This window comes from Ursus maritimus, unplaced genomic scaffold (assembly GCF_017311325.1).
Source record: "Ursus maritimus isolate PB19 unplaced genomic scaffold, ASM1731132v1 scaffold_3, whole genome shotgun sequence".
NCBI classification, from domain to species: Eukaryota; Metazoa; Chordata; class Mammalia; order Carnivora; family Ursidae; genus Ursus; species Ursus maritimus.
The window spans coordinates 52,000,530-52,024,853 of NW_024425563.1; the positions used below are offsets into that span (position 1 = coordinate 52,000,530).

The 24,324-nt window shown below is 50.9% G+C and overlaps 1 protein-coding gene across 1 annotated transcript in view; it reads left to right on the plus strand.

Annotated features, from left to right (window-relative positions):
- Positions 1-4,384, plus strand: part of RAPGEF5 (Rap guanine nucleotide exchange factor 5) — a 69,306-nt gene extending 64,922 nt beyond the window's left edge. The window contains exon 16 of the mRNA XM_008686538.2: positions 327-4,384. Within this exon, the coding sequence (XP_008684760.2) occupies positions 327-445 (119 nt within the window). The 3' untranslated portion in view covers positions 446-4,384. The remainder of the gene's footprint in view (positions 1-326) is intronic.
- The last annotated feature ends 19,940 nt before the right edge of the window (positions 4,385-24,324 follow it).

Consider the following 24,324-nt stretch of genomic DNA (forward strand, 5'->3'; position numbering starts at 1 on the left):
AGTCCTGCTGTGTGTCTCTGCTGCTTGCCATTCTGCAGGGGGGCTGCTGACACAGTCACTAAATACTAGATAACGTTAGGTGATGCGTGCTCTAGGAATGTTAGTGGAACACGGAGCTTGCCAGTCTAGTGACCTGACCTGAGGACCGAGTCTGAGCTGGACAAGCATCTGTGCCGTGAGGGTACCGATCTCCCTTCCAACATGCTGGCTTGGGAGTCTGCCTGCTAGATGTGCTCTAAGCCTCGACGTGAGGTTTTACTGGTATTTAGAAAGAGCGTTTCTGCTCTCAGGACATTGACTGTCTTTTTTTTCCTCCAAAAAAACAGGAGGAGACGTGTCTCCAAAGGAGCACCAAGAGTTAAAAGCCTACGTGACTCACCTGTATGTCATTGACAGCCAGCAGGCCCTGTTTGAGCTGTCGCACAGGATCGAGCCTCGGGCGTGAGCCTCCATCCCACCGCCTCGCCGTCCTGTCGCCGCAGCACTTGGAGCTGTGGGCATGTCGGTGCTGAGCGCGTTGCCTTCCTGTGAGAAAAGAAGTTGCTGAGTTTTATCAGCGTAAGACCTTGCACACGGGAAAGCCAAGCAGAGCGTGTTCAGGAAGTGATGGCAGCCACCAGAGATGGGGAGAGGCTCTCCAAGCCGCTCTCAGAACGAGAAGGCAGAACAAGAGGCAGAAGCGTTCTTGAAATGCAAAAGTCTGGTTTCTTACGACCGCATTGTTGATCCGACCCAGTTTTGATCTTGAGATGTGCCAGTGTCAAGACGAGAGCATGTCTTGTCCTAGTGACCAAATATGTCAGTCCGAGTGTGCATGAAACAGGAGTTTTCCTTCACCTGGTGGTAGATTACCATTTATAGGCTGTCAAAGCAGCAGCTCATTCGAACACCTGAAGAAGTGACGGCATCTCTAGATTTCCAGGGAAAAGGAGTGGCCGCTGTCAGTACAAACTGTGACATCACCAAAAGCCACTTGTGTCTAGGAAGTTAGAACCAGCAGCTGGCATCTGTGCTCTGATTTCCAAAAGGGAAATGTCAAGGCATGCATTTCTTTGCATCCACAATCACTTATCAATGTAGGCTTGCAGGGGAAATGCGTTTCCGCACAACTGATTTGCAGCCATAGGCTGCATTGCTTTGCCAATAAGGAAAAGTCGTAGTCATCTGTAAGAAATGGCCTCACTGTTTAATTTCCGGGGATGTTCTTCACATATGCAAGAAGATTCGCATTTCTTTTTTAAAAAGCACAGTGCCTGATAGAGGGTAGGCGCTCAGTAATGATTTAGAGGAAACAGAGTCCCAAAAGTCTGCCTTCTTGTGCCTGATGATGCCCTGGCCTCCAGCAGGCTCCTCCGCCCCCAGTACAGAATGGTAACAACTAACACAGGGAGGTTAAGTGGGATCGATGTGGCAAGCACTTAGCACTTTCGAGACAAGAGCACGGTAGTGACTAGTGACTGCCCGTCTTACGGCAAGTAAGCACCCCCAGATACCCAAATGTCTGATTGATGCTGGACACTTAGAATCCTGCAGTCCACCTCCTAACCAAGGCCGGAGCCTTTCCGTAATTTGTCTTTTCCCCCCACAAAGTCTCAGAGTCTTTTAGTCTATTTTTATTCCTATTTTGGCTCCTCTAGTTAAAATCTCTTGTTATTCTGAAGAACCAGTTAGAGGATTTCCCTTGAGCTTCCAGTGAACAACAAAAGCCTGTGGGATACAGGAGTGAAAGCCACCACTGCCGGCCAGGTGCTTGTCACGTTGCTAAAATACAAGGGCCCTGCTTCATGTCCTCAACCTTCATTTTCCACGCATGTGAATTCTCCGCGCTCCTGCCCGTTCATCCCTCAGGTGCCTGCACAGAACTGCTTCCTGCTGTCCCATCCACACCTTATGACAGAGATGTGCCCGATGCTTGCTCATACCGTGTTAGCAGCGCTGTTTCCCAGGCATGGGAACCACACCGAGCTTGCGAGATCCACGGGAGGAACCACGTGGAGAAAATTTTTGGTAGGACTTTCAAAGAGACTCCATCTGTCCCCGCATGTAGAAACTGGAGTCCTAAAAACTAACAGGGTTATTAGAGAAAGGCACCATCTAGGGCTGGGCCACCCAAAGACAGGCTCAGGCTACCGGGTAATGGACTGAGACCCTGGAGGAGACAAGAGCAGGTGAAACCAGGGAAAACTGGCTCTTCTCACGGCTGGTCAAGGGGAAAGCTCTCCCCTCGGCAGCTATTGGGGATAGCAGAGGCTTAGCACAAAGGCCTGTGTTCCTGCCTTTTCTCTACGCTAGGGAGGACCATTTGGCCATTCTGCTCATGTCAGGCCATTTTGACGTTGTCTCCACATTTTACCATTAGCTCATTTCACATTAGATCTCCATTGCTCCAACCAGAACATTACCTCTTGAGGCCTCATTTTTCATGGAGAATGATTTCAGCATAGCTCCTGCTGCTTAGATCCCAATTCAGATACGTACACAGCCAGATGAGTCCACGCATACATCATGGTTGAACACCTTCCGATGGTGTCGTCAGTATTCCACCTGGTGTGGGTAGACCCAGGCCGGGGAGCTTGTGATGCTTGCCCACAGTTCCCTCCAGCCGTGGTCACGTGACTCTCAGGCCAGCAGTGGGAAGGGTTTTGTGTAGTTTACATTTGCTTTTTCGTCCCTGTCTTCTGAATGTCAGAATTTCCAAGTCTTTCTGAAATTTAACAACTGTCTCAGATTTCCCAAGCCTCAGCAGCTCAGCAGTCTCCGAAGCCCTGTAAAGACTTAAATCTGTAGCTCAGGAATTGGAGGCGGGACCGTGGGAACCAGATTTAGCTCAGCATGAAACTTGCCGTCAGGAAGCCGGGCTGTCCCACAGGGAGGCCCCCTGTGAAGAGGGGTGGGCTGTATTCCCTTTCCAAATATTTACCCACACCTCTTTGGAATACATTTTGTTCTGGCTGGAAGGGCAGGCTAAGATGTCGAAGCACCTTCCCAGGTCTTAGATTTTTGTGGTTGCATAAGCTCTCCATTTGCTCTGAAAACCTCCTGTCATCTGCCACTTTCCTCAGCAAGTGGCACATGAGCACTTCTCAGTGGGTTCTGGCTGCTTCCACACAACCCCGGACGGTCCTGTGGGCCTGTGGATTCCTCAGCATTCCAGCAAAGCAGCCCTGCTTAGAAGTTAGCACAGGACAGGTTCCTGCGGGCACAACTGCAACATTTCTGAAAACTTTCTCCCTACATATTTGCAGATGCTCCAGAGGCTACGGTGTTTTAAGTTCACTTCTTGTTATAATCTGTACAATTATTATGACCTACATTCACTTTATGTTAGTATCATTAATGATGTTTGAATAAAGACATTTTCCTAGACCCTTGTCCACAAGCAAGCTGGGCGGAGCATACATTGAATTCACAAGGATGAGGACAAAGCAAAAAGCCAGGCCTCCCCGTTGGTAGGGGAAAGGTGTTGTGCCGTGTAGACTAGCCTCTGAGTAGAGAGAGACGGTTGAATGAAAGAGGGAGTAGTTGGTGATTTCTGGTCCTTGGAGCTGGGCTTCACCATGGCCCCAATCCCACTGCCACTGTCCTGTTACGGCCGTCACATACAGCACAGATCCCAGACCTCGCATTCTGAAATGGCACAGCTAATCCAAGCTTCTCGGAAATGAGGCAAAAACATTAAAATGGGGGAAGATCAGGTCCATTGCAGTTGTCTCATGTGGGGTTTCTTTTAAATGCTTCAAAGACATGTCCTTAAAATTTCAGCCTACTTATTAATGAGTGGGCCGTCATGCTTAAAACTGGTAGGTGGAAGAAAAGTTTTTAAAAATTGCCAAAAAGTTAGATGAAATTGTACTACTTACTGTATAAAGCAAAGCTGTATATACTAAACGTTTTTTAGCAGAGTAATATTTATTTGCATAGCCTATTTATTCGTATTACACGGTTACTAAATACTGGGATGAAATTGATGCCCTGGGGCAAGGACTCTCGCCTTTTAATGTACCATTACTTAGGATTGCTGTGACATTGTCAGCTTGCATTAACAATTAGAAGATAGAAAACCCGCAATCAGGGTGTCTACCTAACTTCTCAGGGACTACACTTCGTAGTTTTCCACCATTATAAGAGCTGGTAAATATGAAACATTTGTGGAATTACCAGAATTGCCATTAACAGTATTTTCTTTCTCCTTCTCTTGTGCTTTCTGCTTCTGTATATATGAGTGTGCTGTGTATTTATCGAAGCTAGTAAGCAATAATTTATATGTAAAAAGTTGCCAAGCAATATAAGGTGAAAACTTATATAAGTCACTGTTACCTTATCTTGTATTTTCGAGTGTTTTTTAAAAACTGCTTTTCCAAATATAAGATTATGTTAAAAGATACTATCCGTGCCTCCTAGCTTCTTGCTGCGTCTGTGGGCTCTGTAACCTGTGTCCTGGAAGCATATTATGCTCGCCGTTTGGAACCCAGAAATCATTTGCTCACTGAGAGGGCGACAAGTAGGTGGAAAGGTTCCCAGGTGGCCACTGAAGCCTGCATCACTGGTCGGGGACCTAAGACCCTGTGTGGGAAATGACATCAGTATTCTCGTATGCTGTCACCACAGTCACCGCACTCAAGTGGGATCAGGACCTCTCCCTTCCTCATCAGCCCAGATACCGAGGGAAGCTCCAGGCCCCGCCGGCGCCAGAGCCGCGGGTGGGACGGTGCAGCACAGGGGTGATGCCGTGCTCTGGGGCGGTGGGAAGACTCGGCCATATTATCGTTCAAATCTCTTCCGCTTCTTACGGGATGATCATACTTCCTGCTCACCGACGTCAAGCTTTGGCATGTGGTCATTCCTTCCTGTGAGAAGATTATGTATCTTGCCATGTTGAACTCAGGAGCGGCCAGATGTCCTGCCGTGTCCAGTGAAGAATGGGGCGAAGTGGTCTGTGCAGCCTGTAAACCAGAGCTTGACAAGGTGGCCATGCCCGCCAGGTCCCTTCTGCCATGAGCTCTCCCATGTTCCAGGAAGACGTGTCTCCAGCCGCCTGGGTCTCCAGCCTGGGAAGGACATGTCATTTGAGTGAAACATAAAACCTCAGCATTAGAAGCCACTGAGGTTTGGGGGTGATTTGTTACCTCAGCAGAATTTAGCCTAAGCTGATAAAGTCGCCCGGGGCACCTCTTTCTTGATAAACTGTCCTTTCCCGCAGTCCGCGTGTGGGCAATAGTCCTGGCTTTGCAGAGCCCCTCATGGACGAAACTACCTGTTGTCACACTGCCATGCAGAGGCCTTGTCTTCATACGGGAAAAGGTAAAGAAGACCAGAAGATGATCTTCTTGGACTCTCATCACCCAGAAGTGGCCCTTCTGGGTGCCAAGGAAAAGTGAGAGGTGAGAGAGCAGGGGTGCCTTGCCTCTGAGGGGACTCGGAAGCAGAGAGAGGAAGACCACTGGGTCCTAGCGCCGTCGTCCTCATCCATAATCACTTCATCCGGGAGGGTAGGCCTGGGGTCTGGAGCAAGGCAGGAGAAGGAAGGAGAATGGAAACCCCAGGCTGCAGCCTCAGAAGGAAACAAAGCGAAATTCCCATTGCTCTGGATAGTTGGGAGAGTCTCGTCATTGGAATTGCCCGTACTGGGAAGATGAACAAGGCTCCTGTTCAGGTTAGCAAACTTCAGAATGAACTTTCTGGTCCTGGCCCTGGTGCTCTAACTACAAAATCGTATTTCAAGACTGGAGAGCTCCAAGGCGGGCTTGGTTCTTCTCTGAGGCCGCCTTTGTATTTGCTTTCCATTCACTGCTAAAGAAACAAGGTTCCTAAGCTTTAGACCTGCTAATATTCTTTAGTAGAGTATTCCTGTTCCGGAAGGCAGCACAATTACGTCTTGGTTGGCAGAAGCAGCCAGCATCCTCTCCCAGCACGAGAAAGGCACACCCAACAAGCAAGACAGCCGTACTGTGCAGAAGCGTGCGGTCCCGAGTAGATGCACTTGGCTCCCGGGATGGTGAGCTGAGGTCCCTCCTCCAGCCACACTCAGAGCTGGGTCCAGTTGCAGCTCTCAGTTTTGTTTCTTACGGTGACATGATGTTTGCGCAGGAGGAACATGACCTACTCCACAGCCCTACCGTCGCTCCTCATGCCTGCGCCCCCCGCCCCGGGCTGGTGGGGACGCCTTCCAGGGGGTGGGTTCAGGTACCCTATGGTTACTTTTCAGGGCGTTTCTGCCACAGCGTCATTTCATTCCTCACCACGGCAGTCCCATGGTAAGCTCTGCGGCCACCCCTGAGTCCACTTCACCCCAACCTGGGGGTCCTCCTTGCATGGCTCTTGCAGTCCAGGGTGAAAGCAGGGCAGGGAAGGGGGGGAACTCTCCAAAGCCTTTCCCTGTTGGCCAGCCACACCACCTCACCATTTATTTCCTGCTGAAACGGTACCACATTACAGATCTTCTCAGTGCGCCTGGGCGTTTTCCCCTAGTAGGAGGAGAAGAACACGTCTACGTGTTGTGGACTTGCTCCTGATACCTTGGGCTGTTTCGGACATCCCCGGGTTTTAGACCTGGAAGTGGGGAGGGTGGAAAAGCCAGGCATTCCTCACTGAACTTCTCCCAGGGAGACCCATAGGCAGTCCCAGGCTGGGAGCCTTGCTTGTCTGAGATGTACCCTGGAAAGTGGCACTGAGCACTGCTCCCCGAAAGCCCCGTTCCTGCTCACAGGCATTTGGAGGTTCCCATGTTGTCTGTTTGTGGTTAGAGGCTGTAATTTCTAGTTAGAACTTGCGTGAAAATAATCGCGTTCTGAGAAAAATCCCCACAGTTGACCACTTGTTCTTATAGTCTTGACGAAAACAAAACCAAATACAGTGCAGCAGAAAGATTAAAGTCTTGGGGCACCTGGGTGGTACAGTCGGTGAAGCGTCCGACTTGATTTCAGCTCAGGTAGTGATCTCAGGGTCATGAGATCGAGCCCCGTGTCGGACTCTGCACTCAGCGAGGAGTCTGCTTGTGATTCTTTCCGTCTGCCCCTCATTCTCCTGCTCTCTTTCTTGCTCAAATAAACATATCTTAGAAAGGAAGGGAGGGAGGGGGAGAAAGAGAAAGAAAGAGAGAGAGGAAAGAAAAGGAAAAGAAAAAAAGAAAAAGAAAAGATTCAAGTGTCAAAAGCAGTTAGCCCACGTGGGAGACCTAAGGCAAGGGCAAGATCTTTCCCAAGTTTTGTGACAACGGGTGGTCTCTGGTATCTCCTAACTCAAGTCCCTTTCTATGGGAGAATCTCATACGGTGATGCCACCACCAGGCCAAGTCCACAGTGTGGGGACCATCTTGCCTCCCCACTCCGACACCCCCTGCTTATCAGCTTCTCCACCAGCATCCCCATCCCATCCCCCTGACTGAGCTCAGGCCCTGGCTGTCTAGTCCTTCAGTTGTTACAGTAATCTTCTACCTGTGTCCTTCCCTGACCATGGGCAGGCCCATGAATGTCCCCCCCCTATCATCTCCAAACTGCCCTCAAAATTTTTGTTTCCTGAAACACAGATGTGACCCTGCCTCTGTGCAGCTCAGAACCTTCAACAGAGCCTCCAGGCTATAGAACCAGAGCTCAGTTGCACATGAGCGCTTTACCTTCTGGCCTCTGCTTAGCTCACCAGGGCCCAAGAGATCGGGCAGAGGCCCCAGGAGACGAATGATTTGGTGCCCTCATTAAACGGGTATTCTAGGGGGAGGGGGGATTGATTCCTACTAAATAATTGCTAAATACATATGTGAGGCTTATTTGCTACTTTCAAAGTGTAAAATCTTAAAGCCCTACAGATAACGCACAGCTGACTGGGGTGGAGACCCCTGACTGGGGGCGCCCAGGCCGCCAGAATCGCCTCAGGGTAATGAGCTCCTCCCCGCCAGAGACACGCAGACAGATCTGAAACCAACTCACTCCTTAGAGGAGGGCTGTGCTAGGAGACCTTTCCCGTCCCTTCCAGCCACCGGCTGCTAAGAAAGCTGGTGCAGATCTGTGATGGCTGAAGCGAATTGGTTTTGTTTTGCTTTGGGGTTTTTTTTGCGGAAGTGACTTGGGTGATGTGGGAAATAAGAACTGTTCATGCTCCTTTGTATTCAGTTGACCCCGGCTGCGCCTCAAGCTGGAAGGGAAAAGGCAGGGGGAGGGGGCCGGAAAGGAGCCCCCGCCCTTTCCCTGTCCTGTGCCCGCTGCTGACTCCACAGTCCTACCCGAGATGAGTGCCGGCCATAAATGACCAAATAAAGCCCCTGGGATCACTGTGGCGGGGCCTGCTTCTGAGTAGCAGGCCAGCTACTGCCTCCTGTAGGGTAAGGAGGAGGCACAGTAAGGGTCCACGGTGTCCATTCAGCGGCCTCTCTATGCCCCGCTCTGCCGTTTGACTCCGGCTTGCCTTCTCCCAGCCCCACTGCCTGGATCCAGCACCCAGGTCGGCCCAGGCTCTTCTCCACGCCCCCCCCCAAACACATTGGGCCCGAGACCCCTTCCGTCCCTCCCAAATAAGGCTTGTCCACTCCAAAGCCCTCGTGGATGACTCCATCCCCCAGGGGACCCCCTTACCCCTATCCGAGTTCTTGCAAGCAGGGCCCACCCATTGCTCTTTGAGGAACCACCTGTGTTGTCTTGCCTCCCATCCAGGGGGGGCTGACTTGAGGGTCAGGAAAAGGCTTAACAGTGTGGCCTCTGAGGCTGGACCATCAGGTTGAGATCAGGCTCAGACATTTAAGAGTTGGGCGAACTAGTGAAAGTTTCTACCTGATGCAGCTGCCGTTTCTGTGCATCATAAATGGGGGTTAATCTGCCCCTGCCCCCACCCCACAGGGTTGTATGCGAACCACAGTAAAATGCTTGTGAAGTGCTGACTACGACGCCTGGAACATAGTTGGCACTCAAGTGATAACTACCGGTGAAGATCATGGTGAAGGCGACGACGACGGCAGTGACTGGATGCGTGCCAGGAGATTTGCACCCACATTTCTACTCTGGGCAAATCCCTGAACTTCTCTTACGCCTACTGCTCTCAATTGTCAAACAAGGTAATTAGCAACATCTTCACCACCAGGCAGCTGTGACTGTGAAAGGGACAGTGCATGCGAGAGCCCTGTGTGCGTGCCAGAGTGAGAGACAAGTCAATTTCCCTTTGAATCCCCACGTGCCCCACACAATCCTGGGACCCAGCAACGGCTCCCAAAATGTGTGCTGCTTGATCTGAACCAAGATGTTTGCATAGAGCCTGCAAAGCTGGGGTCCTACTGATGTCAGCATTCACACTGTCATTCACAGACAAACACAGGGAGAAAAAAGGCAGATCAGACCTTGGGCCTGTTCACCCCAGATCCAGGGCCACCGCCACTGGCAGCTCCCTGGAGGGCTTTTTCTTGGCTCCATCCCACCCCATCCCCTGCTGGGTCCCGCTCCAACCCCAGGCTCCAGAACCCCCTCCCGGGCAGCAGCCCCACCTAATGAGCTTCGGGCTTCCCAGTGGCAACCCAGAAGCATCATGGTTCTGACCCAAGACTGAGAAGGACAGACGCTTACGCTTCCCCTCAAAGGAATTTTCTGTGGTTTCATTTAGAGTCCGTTGGTGCAAGCACTAGAGGACTGAGCCCAGACTGAACCCTGGTTGGAGATGAAGTGCCCTTTGTAAGGCGGAAAAGCTGGAGAGGCGGAAAGCAGAAGGGACAGCCCACGCTGGATCTCAGGTTACAGTTGCCTCCTGTTTTTCCTCCCTCAATCACCCAGTAACTTCCTCTCTCCCCCACCTCTCTCTTATCGATAAGCTAACATGGATCTGCAACACACTTGGTCGACTCTACCGCATACACGTTTCTTGAGCACCTACTATGTGGCAGGTGCTCTTCTAAGTGATAGAAGCCATGAGCATAATTTCTTCACGGAGCTTCCATCCACTTGGAGAGATAGACAAGAAACAGGACCAGTAAGTAAAATCAGCAGGAGTAGCTCAGACGATAAGAAACAAGGAAGGGGACTGGAATGTTCGACCCGACAGCCAGGGGAGGCCGTTGCTGTGGGTTGCATTGGTCCCCTCAAAACTCACATGGTGGAATCCTAACTGCCAGGATTTCAGAATGTGACCTTATTTGGAGATTCGGTCTGTACAGAGGTTATCAAGTGAAAACGATGTCATTGGGGTGGGTCCTCTGGTAAAACTGGTGTCCTTGTAAGAATGGCAAATCCGAGGACCACACAGAGAGAACACCACACGAACATGGAGACAGTTGCTTCAAACCAAGGAGAGAGGCCTGGAACAGACCCTCCCTCACCGTCCTCATCCTCGGAAGGAACTGACGCTGCCAACAGCTCCAGAACTGCAAGACAATAAGCTTCTGTGGTTTGAGCCATCCGGTTTGTGGTCCTTTGTTATGGCGGCCCGGGAAACGAATAGATCCTTGCTGAGAAGGCCTGAAAAGAAGGGAGCCGGCTGGCCCTGCAAATCCTTGAGGGAAAGGCATCCCAGGCAGCAAGAACAGGAGGTGCAAAGATCCCGCAGGTGCAGCTGGACTTTAAAGACCAGCACAGAGTCTGGTGTGGCTGGAGCCAGTCAGCGAGGGGACAGAAGCAGAGGAGGCCAGAGACGACGTGACCAGAACACACAGAGCCTGGTGTTTCCTCCAGCTCAAAGGAGAAACCACTGGACGGTTTCAAGCAGAGAATGACACGATCTGATTTGTGTTTTAACAAGATCATGCTGGCTGCTGAATTCCCAATAGACTAGAAATGGGGTAAGGGTGGAAGCTGGGAAATCAGTTAGGAAGCTACTGGAATGATCCAAGCAAGATACGATGGCGATTTCCACCAGGTGGGGGCAGTGGGGTGGTATGACATAGAACAATTCTAGATATGTTTAGAAAGTGGGTATCCCCACACGTACTGACAGACTGGATGTGGAGAAAGGGAGGAGTCAGGGTTAACCCTGAAGATTTTGGCTCAAGAACCCAGAATAATGCCATTGTAATTATCTGGTATGAGGAAGACCTTAGAGGTAGTGGGTTTGAAGGAGACTATCAAGAGCTCGGTTTGGGATGTGTTAGGCTTAAGGGGTCCACTAGGGAGCCAGCGAGAGTTTCTCTACACCAGACCTGGTGTTTATGCTAAATGTGCTGAACATTCATGCCCATCCATTTCCAGGATTTTCACCAGGGTCAAAGGGGAAAGCTGGGTGTTGTGTAGGATGGGCATGTGCTTTTGGTTGATTTAAACTAAATAATGATCCTTCAGACCGCCGGGTCCATGCTCCAAGCATGCCCAGCACAGCCGTGGAGAATGACTTGGAAGCACCCATCCCTTCCAAGCTCCACCCAACATGCACCACCCTGCCGGGCAGCAGGCTCTCTCGTGGGGCCCCCAGCTGTGGCTCACCACAAGCTTCCCCCAACCTTCAACTTTGACCTCACAGATTCATGAGGCGGCTGCCTTCGCATTCAGGCTTTCTGTCCCAGGAGAAATGCAGAAACACGAGTTACATGTTTGTCATCCCAGATTCTGGAGGCTGCAGTTAGCCAAGTGGAATGCAATAAGCCTAAAACCCGAATCGTGGTAGGCCCTCAAAATAAACATTTTAAGGTGGTCCCAGGCTTGCAGCTCGAATTTTCCATTGCACAAACTTTATCCATTATAAGAAAGGACTTTCTTTAATTCTCAGAACAATCCTGGGAAAAAGGAATTGTTATCTACAACGCGCTCAGCCCAGCTCACAGTGCACCTTCTATGGTTGATGGACAGGGGCTTTGAACCGGTCATGACCAAAATGTGGGGCAATAGCGACATCTGGTGGGCATGTGGTGATCCGGCGCAGAATTTAAATCGCCGTCAAAACTGCCGTTCTTGAGGGCCGGGTTAAATCGAAGGACACAAAGGGGCCCTGTTAAAGCCGGGGCAGAGGGAGAGGCGAGGGCTTTGCTGCCGTCCTTACTGGGCCTCGGTCCAGTAGGTTTTGTTCTCTGTTCTTCCAGTACAATGCAGAGTCTTTTTTAAAATACAGAAATCAGGGAATGAGAAAGGAGCTGAACTACAGAATGTTGACGCGCGAAGGGGTCAGTCAGGCGCTGTAATCTGCTGTCTCCTCAGGGGATGAGGAGGGCGAGGGCAGGGATGGGATGGCCCAGCAAGTCCCCAGTCTCCCAGCTCCCCGCACTGGCCCTCAGGAGAAAGTGAAAATCCCAAACGGGGAGGAAGCAGCGCCTCCCATCTGACCTCCGCTTCCCCCTCTCCTCCGGGACTGCTGCTCACCCCCACCCCACCCGCTCCCCAAGAGACCCAGGTTGCTCCACTCCCGCCCAGCTACACCTTAAGTAACCCTCGCTCCCAGGCCTTTGGACTAGTCCTCCAACAACCGGGTGCAGAGCGGTCCTCCGTGGCCTAGGAGGCGCTGTGCTGCACCTGGGCTTAGTCTGGTGACGCCCACTCGCCGGCCCCTCGGGGCGTGGACTGCCCCGCCTGCAGCCACCTGCCTGCTCTTCAGTGAAGGGACTCTTCCCAGGCCCCAGTCTCGGCCCCTCCAGGAAAGCTGCCCCCCCCCCCACCCCGCGGCTTGCTTGGATTCCCCTCTGAGGAGAGCCTCCGACCCCCCCCTCCCCAGGTTGACCCCCTCCAATGAAGCAACGGCCTGTGCACTGCTCCGCCTCGCCTCCCCTCCTGACTGGCATAGATGGTGTCCCAGCGAACAGACTGTCGTCTTAACCACTGACTGTCAGCGTTCAGCACCCAACCAGGCGGGTGGCAGGTAGTGGTGTGGTTGCTGGGAGGCCGAAGGTAGCTGTCCCAGAGCCGGGGACAGGACACCCCTGGCTACACAGAGGCGCCACAGCAGCAGGGGACGGGGCAGCGGTCGCTCCATCACCGGGCCCACCTCGGCCAGGGGGTCACTTCCAGGCCCCGGGAGGATGGCCGGAGCCATGAACCTGCCTGACAGGTGAGGATCTCCTGCCGCTGGGGGTGAGCCCAGGGAGGTCCCTTTGGGGCCCTCCCAGTGTTCTGGTGTCTGCCTGTCCAAAGGGCTGGTAGCAATTCCAGCATGTTCCTGAGCGATTATTGATCTTTCCCAGAGCAGATTCCAGTTAAGCCAAGCCTCAGGTCCATGTGAGCAGCAGTCGTCAGTCTTGGAGTCCGGGGTCCACGTTGTCACGTTCTTCCTCGAGGCTCAGAAGCACCATCCACGGCTCAGAGGAGACGGTGGGATACATTAACTAAGCTGTGCTCAGAAACAACACTCGGACTGGTTAGGGGTGTGGGGAATCCTCGTCTTCTGCTCAACTGTCACCTCCGCCCTGTGGGTTGCATTGGTCCCCTCAAAACCCCAACAGTCCTGCCAGGGCTGATTACGTTGGTGGCTCACCCTGAAGGCTAAGAATTTCCCCAGCTTTCGTAAGGCTGAGCGGTCCTATTTCCCCCGCCATTTACAAGCATCTGGAATATTCCCGGGTGTGGACTCAATGGGCCACCTGCAATCCACTAGATTGGAGTATTTGCCCGGGGGGGGGGGCACAATAGGCACAGACAAAGGATTATTCCTTCCCTCCTCCTTTTTTTCCCATGAAGGAGACTTGAGGGCAGATCCAGGAGGAAAAGAAGGAAAAGTCGTCAACTTTTCAACCCTCAGGCACTTACAGGGCCTCCTTGGTTGCCACTGGGGCTCCTTTTGTTCTTTGCCCCAGGCCCAGTGGGGCCACACTTCTCTTCTCGGGAAAGGCCAGAGTCAAGATGCTGGGACCAGCCAACTCCCTAGAGGAACCCAGTTTCCATTGTGCATTGAAATGCCCATTTGCCTGGGGCTGAGTTTCCCCTCAGAATCAAAGAGGTCAGTAAAGGCCCGGGACAAAGCACAAAGCCTGGAAGCCCAAAGCCGCTCATAAAAATGGAGAGAAAATGGGCAATTCAGAGCTGTGCCAGCAGTGGGCGTGGGGCATGGCGCCTTCTCAGGCTGGCCGTGCCTGGCCATTGGGTCTCCAAACACTCCCTCTATTTTGGAGATGTCAGTTTGGTTTGAACCCAAGACTTGACTGTGTCAAGGTGGGATTAGGGAGAATCGACAAGAAAGAAGGCTCCCTCTGGATGACAAATTTGGCACTTCTGCATTTCATGCTCCCATAATAGGCCCTCCAGACACGGACAACACCATATGTTATTTTGTTATTTTTCTTTTCTTTTAAAAAAGGTTCCCAGTCCTAAGTTGTTTTGTTTTGTTTTGTTTAATGGTGCAGATCCTGGCCATTCAGAGCTGCTTAGCATCTTCCGTTAGATGTTTTAAAAAAAAAAAAAAAAAAGCCCAGTTTTTTCCCACTCTTACCTCTGCCCTTTGGTCTATTTCACTCAATGCTCTAATAGAAAGATTCCCGGATCATGAGTCAGAAAACCTGCGTTCTGGTTCCTGCTCCACCTTCTTCCCACAAGTGTGACCTTGGGCAAGTCATTTCTCCCCTCTGAGCCCACTTTGCTAACGTGCTGTGACCACACAGAATCACAGGGAGGGAGGAGACATGGCTTGGCTAGTTCACTGTGTCATCATGTAATAACTTTTGATTCACTGTTGGGGAGTTCATATGTTCATTCATTCACTCATCCATCAAATATTTAATATATGCAGAATCATCACAGGCATGAAGATACCAAGTTGACTAAGACCTGGTCCCTGCCCGTGAACAGGCAGCACTCCGTGGTGGAAAGTGTACTGATTTTCTGAGGGATACAGCCAGGTTCCAGCACTAATTAGCTTTATGGGCTTCACTAAGTTTGTAATTTCTCTGAGCCGTAATTTTCTCATCTGTATAATGGGCTTATTGTATAGGGTGACTAACCATCCTGTTTGCCTGAGACTGAGGAGTTTCCTGAGACACAGGACTTTTAGAGCTAAAACTTAGAAAGTTGGACGAGTTGGTAACCTAAAAGAAAGATGAATTGAAGGGACACATAGACAGGGTAGCACAGTGCCCTGCCTCTGATGGCAGCTCTATAAATACAGTCCCCTGCGTACATGGGCACCTGCAGACATATGCGGGCGTGCACACGTGTGCTCACGCACGCACACACCTCATTACATGGTAAAGGAAAAAGGAAAAATGTAAACACACAAATATGGTACAGCTCAGGCAGCAGGCGCGGGGAGGAGCCAGACTTTTGAACGGAGCAAGGAGAGGTTGCAGAGAGCAGGAGCCTGGGAGCTGGGCATTGAAGGGGCAGGTGGATTTTATCAGGTGAGGGTCATGACTGGGAAGGTGCGTCCTATGCGTGAAACATTTGTAAGCGCACAGAGGCTAACAGCTTAGAGCTCTTAAGGGGTGTTCTCTGGCTGCTGACAGGTGCTGGAAGCAGAGGCCAGCAGGAGGCTAGTCTAAGAGTCCAGGAGAAATGTACCCGTGACCTGGACCTGGGTGGCAGCGTGGGTGTACGGGGAAGGCGACAGATTGGAGAGATATTTAGGAGGTAAATCAAGAGGGATTGGACTCAGAATGAATTTATTGAGTTAAGTAAATAGATGAATGCATGCATCTTGAAAGGTGTTCGTAAGGAGACATGTACCCTGGGAACTGCCTTAAATTCTACTGACATTTTTGATCCACACAGTAAATGTGATGCAGAGAAATGATCAAGGCCATGTTGTGACTTCTGTGGGTCCTAGACCTTTGCTTTCGTGAAACCCTCCAGCATTAAAAAAATAAATATGTAAGTATTTATATATAAAGAATATGCAAGTATATATGTATATAAGCATATTGGTAAAAAGAGGAATATGATCCAGGAGTATTATATTCCTTTTTGTCTCTTGATTTTAAAACTTTTTAAAAAATCTTTATTTATTTATTTGACAGAGAGACAGCCAGCGAGAGAGAGAACACAAGCAGGGGGAGTGGGAGAGGGAGAAGCAGGCTTCCTGCTTAGCAGGGAGCCCGATGGAGGCTCGATCCCAGGACCCCTAGATCGTAACCTGAGCCAAAGGCAGACGCTTAACAACTAAGCCCCCCAGGCGCCCCAGAAATTTTAAAACTTTTGTAGGTCGCTGAAAGTATGGTGGACCTTAGACTCTGGGCCTGTGGTGCCTGAAGGATGAGGCAGCCCTGGAAGCCCACCAGCTTCTGCCCTTGCGGACTTTTCTCAAGTTCAGCGTGGGCACAGAGCACCATCTAGTGGCTCCCACATTTGTGCTGCAGCTGAGCGCTTCTGCCCTGATGAAAGAGTGAATCTGCAAAATCTTCAGTCGGAACCCCAGACCAGACCCAAATATCTGTCGGTTGGTGAATGGATAAACAAGCAAACCAACCATCCCACAAGAAATTACAGTATATACATAGACTGGCAAACATTCAGCAATAAAAGTAACAAGCTACTGTTGAACACAAGGAGGATAAATCTCAAAGCACAGCACCAAGTGAAAGAAATTAGACCCAATGACATGATATATACTTCAATTTATATGAATTCTAGAAAAGGCACAGGTATAGAGACAGAAGTTAGATTGTAGTTTGCCAGGGGCCGGGGGTTAGAGCAATGTACAATGTGTTAACGCTACAGAGGCACAAGGAAACGTCCATGGTCTGAATGTGCCCCCCCATGGACATGTTGAATCCTCACCCCAAAAGCTGATGGTGTGAGGAGGTGGGGCCTTTGGGAGGTGATTAGGTCATGAGGGTAGAGCCCTCATAAATGGGATTAGTGCCTGGTAATAAGAGGCTCCAGAGAGATCCCTAACCCTTTCCACCATGTGAGGAAACAGAGAAGGTGCCAGCTAGAAACCAGGAAGCAGGCTCTCACTGGAACCTGACCTTTCTAGTTCCTTGATTTTGGACATTCCAGCCTCCAGAACTGGGAAAAATACATTTATGTGGTTTGCAAGCCACCCAGATCAATCAGGAACATTTTGGGGAGATGCATATATTTTTCTTCGTGAGTATTGTCACATTTATATTACTGTATACATTTCTCAAAGCTCAACAAACTGGGGCCCTTGGTCGGCTCAGTCGGTTAAACGTCTGCTTCCGGCTCAGGTCATGATCCCAGAGTCCTGGGATGGAAACCCGCATCGGGCTCCCCGCTCAGCGGGGAGCCTGCTTCTCCCTCTGCCCCTGCTCCTTCTCTCACTCACTCTCAAATAAATAAATAAAATCTTTTAAAAAATAAATAAAAATCCCTTGGCTATTTTTCCATCATGCAGGCTCCAGCTTCCCACTCAGTTCCTCTCCTGCATCCCCCTCAGGAGCAAAGCCAAAGTCTCCCGCTCGCTTCTGTTCCCACCACCAGAGCTCAGCTCCAGGCCACACTCTGCCCATCTAAATCTATTTTGCAACTTGACAGAATGAAAGCGTCTTTCGTTTTTCCAGGGTCCACCCTCAGCAAGGCACGGTGGTTATAGACGGCAAGTCACTTTCCTCTGTTAGAGCTTCTACTGCCCAGTTGTCCCCCTGGAGGGCTCTCCTTGGCAGGCAACCCTCTGCTGCTTCCAGAATGCTCCATGAGCTAGGATGTGGTGCCTCGATTCCGTTGGCTCGCAGGAGTACCTAGTGGGACCCGGGGCTTTATTGAGTTTTTCCTGAATTCTTTTATGTTCTCATTGGTATGAACATCTGTCTGCAATGTTGAGGCAGAAGAAGAGAATCCCAAGCAAGCTCCATGAGTCTGACTCAGGGCTCCATTTCACAACCATGAGATCATGACCTGAGCTGAAATCAAGTCACATGCTTAAATAACTGAGCCATCCAGGTGCCCAAGGTGCCTCCTTTTTGCAATGAGATAGCATTGCTTGTATTTTATCATTTGTCTTGCTGAATGGCTTTGATTTGCTTTAAGTAAATACCTCATGGGAATGTCACTCAATTGAATTGCTTCTGCCCATGACATACAGAATTTCATTTGTACTGAGTTTCCTCCTGAAAACAGTGAGCAGTGTGTGTCATGTCGACAGCCCTGCCTTGGTGACAGAACGCATCAGGGCACTTGCAGGAACAGGGGCTCTGGTCTGCAGACAGGACGATGGCTTTGCCCGCTGGGGGAGGGCCTGCGTCCAAAGAGAAAGCCCGTGGGCCACCGAGGGCCGCTGAGCTTGCAGTGGCGCCCAGGAACCGGGAGCGTGATGTACAGGGTTACAGAGCTGATTAAGACCCACGGCTCAAAACACAGTCCTTCTGGAGCTGGTTCCCAGGCAGGATCTGAAGCAGAGCTCGGCTGTGCTCAGCCACCGGGCTGCACAGCGCACAGGACTGCGATCTGGCACGCCTCCAGGGCACATGCGGGGTCGTGGACACGTGACCAGTGCAGCCACACAGAGCCCTGGGCTCAGAAGGGCCCTGCGTGGGGTGTCGTGCTCTGCCGTTTCCATCTTGAAAGTCTTAATGATTTTTTGTGTGTTTTGTAAATAATGTCTGCTGGGACCGTGGAACGTTCACCAGGGCCTTGGAGGCTCTTCAAGTTGGGAGGGCTTTGTCTTTTAGCATAGCTTGTAGTGTTTGTTGCAAGCTGGACATTATGTGCGGAGTGAAAGGAATCGAGGGAAACGGGCCGTTAGTGCGAGGGCCTAAGGCTCTCTGGCTCAGGGTTGGCCATGTGGACGGGTTGCTGCCGCTGTAGGTGTGAGAAGGGAGACTTTCCTCTGGTGTCCTCGTTTTTGTCTCCCGTGTTGTCCTCGGATTTCCCCAGAGACTTCTTAAATATCTTGTGAGGCGCTAGAGCTCTCAGCTTCCCGGGGAGCATACAGGAGCCTCCGTGACCCGGGAGGCCGGGGGAGGGGAGCATTCCGCAGCCCCCCGGGCGTCTCCGGCCCTGCAGGGCGGTTCCTCAGGTGCGTGCTCCGCACGGCGCGCAGCTGAGGCGGGGCGGCCCGAGGGCCGGGCTGGCATTTCCCTTCCCCCAGGCTCGCTACGGGCAGACAGCCCCTCCGGAGGGCAGGCCTTGTTAAGAAGCACGGGCTTCTCCGCGCGTGTTTGAGGGGCCGTTCGCCCCCAGCCCCTTTCCAGAAGCAGGAGGGCACCTTCCTCCGATCTCCCCTCGGAGCCTGGCCCAGCGGTAACTCTCATTCGGGTGTGGGAGCCCCTCCGGGGACCCGGACTCTCGGTCCTGCCCGCAGGGGCCTCCCGCGGCTCGTCAGCTACCCTGCGGGTGTCGCCGCCCGCGCTGCTCTCCCGGGGCCTCCGGCCGGTAAGTCCCCGTTGTCGGGAACCACCTGCGCGTCTCGCCAGTGCTGGCGGCCGTGGCCTGTCTCGTGGCCTCAGTTCTCTGACGGATTTGAGAAGACTTGTTGGGTTTCAGTTTGTCCCGCGTTTCTTGTTCTTGTGTGGGGAGGCGGTCAAGAAAGAATTCTTGAGATGTTTTTGGTGCGAAAAGGTGGTTTTAGGAAAGCACGGGGACAGGACCTGAGGGCAGGAAGAGCTGTGCATTTTGAGGAGTGATTGATTATATACTTTTAAGTTGGGGGGGGTGGAGATCAAGGAAGTTTCTGAAAGCATTTTCGTGTTACAGACGACTTACAGGGTCCTGGAGGTCTGGCTTTTGTCCAGCTAAGGTTGCTTTTTGCCTCTAGCAGAGCGTTAACATTACGACAGTTGTGAACTCCTTGAGGATTGTCGTACTGTGCCTGTCCCAAGTGTTTGTCCGTGGACCACAAGCTGTGAGGAAATTTATTTATTTGAGAAAGAGAGAGGGAGAGCGTGCACGTGGTGGGGGAGGGGCAGACGGAGGGAGAGGGAAAGAATCTCAAGCAGGTTCCATGCCCAGCCCAGAGCCCAACTCAGGGCTCGATCTCAAGACCCGGATATGACCTGAGCCGAAATCAAGAACCAGACACTTAGCCTACTGAGCCACCCTGGTGCCCCAGGATATTAAATTTATCTACATTTCTCTTCCCTTTGTTCTCCTCATCCGGCAAGGCAACTTCCAGACTTCTTTAAATGCCTATCTGGAAACCAGACGTTCATTGACACAAGCTAATTTTTTCCTGTACAGTTTTAAGTATAGGGGAACAGTATGGTTGTGGAAAAGAGCATGGGCTTTGGAGACCTGGTTGGTTACGTTAGCTGTCCAGCCTCTCCTGACTGCTTCACTTAAAACCTTGCTGCTCAGAAAATGTATTCCGAGATCTAGCATCTTCCAAATTTGGGAGCTTGTTAGAAAAAGAGCTTCTCAGGCCCCACCCAGCACCTATGGAATCAGAATCCCCATTTAAGCAAGATCCCCAGGCCGTTCCTGTGCATGTTAAAATGTGAGAAGATTCAACCTCAAGTCACTTCAAACCTTTGAGCATTGGTTTATTATCTCAGTTCCCAAACTGTGCATGGAGGCAGACTGGGGCACCACCGTGAACTCGCAGGCGCTCTCTGGGAGATTTTCAATTTTTAAGGGAACCTCCAGCTTGAGATAGTTCCATTTCAACATTAAATCATATTCCTTTTGATGCTGTTGTATCAGTGAGAAGCTAGGAATTGAGCCGTGATAAAATACTAATAGTGTGTCAAGGTCAGTATGGAACCAGAAATGGGTGGCGATGTCCTGATTTCAAAATCTCAAGAGCTGTGCAGGGCCCACCAGGTGCCTCGTTGTTCGGAGATCATTACACACTACATTGTTTGAACCTGTCTACAGAATCAATAGAACTGCTAGGTATTGCTTTTCCTAGGCATGCTGCCACAGAGCACGAGAACTGAGAAAGTTTGGGAACCTCGGGGTTAATGTTTGCTTGATTACTTCTCTCTCACTTGATTTTTGAGTGGATTAAATGATAAAAGGTATAATAAATCCCTGTCCATTGAATATTGGTTCACTTCACTTTGCCTTTGTTCAGTCTGCTACTTTTCCCGTTGAGCTTTATCTGCCTCCTTTAAAGACAAGTGCAAAGCCATCCTAGCAAGGTCAAGGAACGCTGGCCTTATGAGCAAGCTGTGTGTACGAGGCCATAATCAGTTGCCGTCCTGTACAGTGCTTCTGTTGGTATCAGTCCTTCATGTTTACAAACCACTTCACATACACAACCTGAACTTTTCACAACCTCGTGAAGAAGCCATTTTAGAGAAGGAAAACTAAAGCCCTCAAATTCAGAGAGGTTGCATAATTGCCCAAGCTCACACAGCATTCTTTTCTTCCCGAAAACCAGTGCCCCTTACTTCTCTTGCTGCCTGGAGGGAAAGGAAGATCTGCAAGAACTGGGTGGAATGTGGGTAGGGAGTTTGAATTTGAACTCTGCGGCTGGAGTGCTAGCTTCCTGCTGGAGCTGAGGCCTCTCACTATCACTAGGGAGGGCCGCTAACAGCTGGTCTGAGGGCCACACTTGCGATGCCATGGGATGATTGGAGCCCAGTTCATTGCCCCAACTTGCCGTGAAATTGCACAGGGCCTAGGACAGCAGTGCATGCCAGCCCAGCCTGCTGGGATGATGGCGTCTGGCACAGAGCAGCTGCCACCGAGGAGTGGCCATTCTCAGATGATCTCTACCTCCTCAATGACTGGAAAGAAGTGCTACAATCTTTAAAACGGAAAAGCACCTCGGAGATTGCATCTTACCCACTCCCTTGACACACCCGGCTTGCCAGCTGCCGTGGGACACACTCTTTAAGACGAGCTTCAAATTCCCAGTGCCAGGCACTGAGTATGAGGGAGCTTGCGAGGAGCAGGTGGGACCCCAATTGCTTAGGTAAGATGCACACTCCTGGCTCCTTCTGTCTCTGGTGGGCAGCTAGAAGTAACAGAAGTTACCCGCTTACAGAGGCTGGGCTCCTGTTGTAGGACGGCAGGGCTCTGGCTCACAGAGTCAAAGAATGACTCTCTTGGACACAATAGGGTGAAGTGAAGGGAAAGTTATTAAGTGAAGGGGAGAGCAGAAAGGAAAGAAGCAGCTCTAGACTGCGAGGGGTCCCGAATGGGTTGACTCCAAGGGCTTTAAGTGGCCGTCTTTTATTGAAAACTTGACCAGGAAGCCTGTGCCTTGAGATTCATGTGCTGTCTTGGTTTGAGCAAGGACTATTGATAACCCCCTCAAATGATATATTTCCTTGAGGTCTGGTCATTTGCTGTGATTACAATATAGCCGCCAAAGAAAAATACTCCCTAATATCTGGGGCCAGGTGGTCTGGTCTATTCCCTTATCTCTTGCTCACTCTGTCTTAGCGCTTCTGCCCTCCAGGAATAGTTTCAGAGCCTAGTCAGGGGCCCCCTGTCTCTCCCTGCCTATGCCTTAACCCTTTCCTTACTCACTAGGTGAGGGTGGCATTATCTAACCAGCAGCCAGATAGCTATGCTGTGAGTGTTGAAGAAAGGGAACTTTATTCTGCTTCATTTATTTCCATTTTAGGTGATTTAATGAGCCCTACACACACACACACACACACACACACACACACACAAAGACAGTTTGGGAGGGTTTGAGTAGATCTGGGGATTGGTAATGGACTCTGGTCCCCATGTCAGGGATGCTTATGACCTGGAAGGGCTGGGACAATTCATGGAAGGCAGAGGAAGCCTCCATAGAGAGAGCTTTCGAGATGAGGAGAGCTACATCAGGGCTGAACACACCATTGCCTCTGGATCCCTCATTTGGTCCTTGTCCAGATCAGGAGTGACCAGAAATGATGACCATCTGTCCACTGTTTCTCAGCCTCCGGCCAATGCCAAGGAGGCCTGGTGCACACGACTGCTCTGCCCACCCGAGCCTCAGTCCAGTGGGTGGAATGTCCTGCTTTCTTCCTTTTCCTTTTCCTTGGGTCTAATTCCTACTTAAGGAAGCAGTGTACAGAATCACTTTCATTTTTAATACTAACCAAATCTAGCATGTGTGAAGAAGTCTCTAGTAGCGTGCCTTGCCAAATACCCCTGTGTTCATTAGCTAGCGCTGCAGGAACAAAGTCCCACAAACGGAGTGGCTTACTCAGCAGAAATGGATTGTCTCATGGTTCTGGTGATTAAAAATCTCAAATCAAGGTGTGGGCAAAGCCATGCTTCCTCCGAAGACACTAGGGGAACAAACTGTTCCAGGTCTCAGTCTCTGGTCGTTCCTTGGCTTGTGGCAGCACAGTCCTGTTCTTCACATGACATGCTTGCTGTGCGGTTATCTGCCTCCAAATTTTCCTGTTTTATAAGGACACGAGTCATATTGGGACCAGCCCCACTCCAGTATGACCTCATCTTAACAATTATATCTGCAGTGACCCTATTTCCAAATGAGGTCACATTTTGAGGTGTTGGGAGTAAAGATTCAACATATAAATTTGGGGGTGGGGAGGACACAATTCAAACAATCACTCATCCACCCCCCAACTAACCCATGAAGAAGCTGAAGCGCAGAGAAGATAAATAACCTTCCTGGAGCCACACTGCTAGGCAGTGGCCAAGCTGGGATTCAGACCTGGAGCCCATTACCCAGGGCACTGGTTTTCCTAACTTTGGCAAGAACCAGCATCACCCCCGGGCTCATTAGAAACGGACTGTGGGAGCCCACCCCCAAAGTTTCTGGTGCCAGAGGTCTGGGTTGGGGCCAGGGCGTTTACATTTCTGAGTTCCAGCCGATGGCGCTCTTGCTGCCAGTGCAGGACACTAAAAACCACTGCACCTAGGGCTTCTCAGGCTTCCCTGGGCATAAACATCAAGGGGAAGTTTTGTTTGTTCTTTTGAGTAGATCTGTGGCTCACTCCAAGAGATTTCAACTTGGTAAGTCTGGAGGGGCCCAGAAACGTGTATTCTTGACAAGCAAGTCCAGAGGTTCTGAGTCGCGTAATGAGTGGCCACACTCTGGGAAAGCATGTGGTTCTTGCTCCCCGCCCTGCCCACCCCTTCCCCTCCCCCCAGGTCCTCAGCTTTGATTGCTTGTCGGAATCACCTGGAAACGCGCTGCAGTACCGAACTGATGGCTGGGATTCATCCTTGAGGCTTCTGCCTTGATTGCATTAGTGGGGGTGGTGGCCTGAGCCACGGGGTTTTCTGGGTTGTTTTTTTTTGTTTTGTTTTGTTTTTTTAACAGTCTCCTAGAGGGGACTCTAATGTGCAGACAAAGTTGAGAACCACTGCCACAGGCCCAAGCGTGGTGAAAAGCTGCTACTGGCCGGTTACTGTGGGTGCATTTCCAGAGCATTCGTCCACAGAGTCTGGGCACCCCAGGAGCTCCAGTTTTACCCTACCACTAAGTCAGAAGGGTCTTGCTTGTTACTAAGAACTTTTGCAGCCCCAAAGCCTGTACTTTTCCCCAGAGAACCAACATTTTTATTCCTTCATTCTTTCATTCACAAGAGGCGGTGTGGTGCCCTGGTGAGCTATGAGGACCCTGGAGCTAGGTTGCCTGGGTCTGACCCCAGCTTCTACTTTTGCAAGGAGCATGACTGCATGTACATTATTTGTG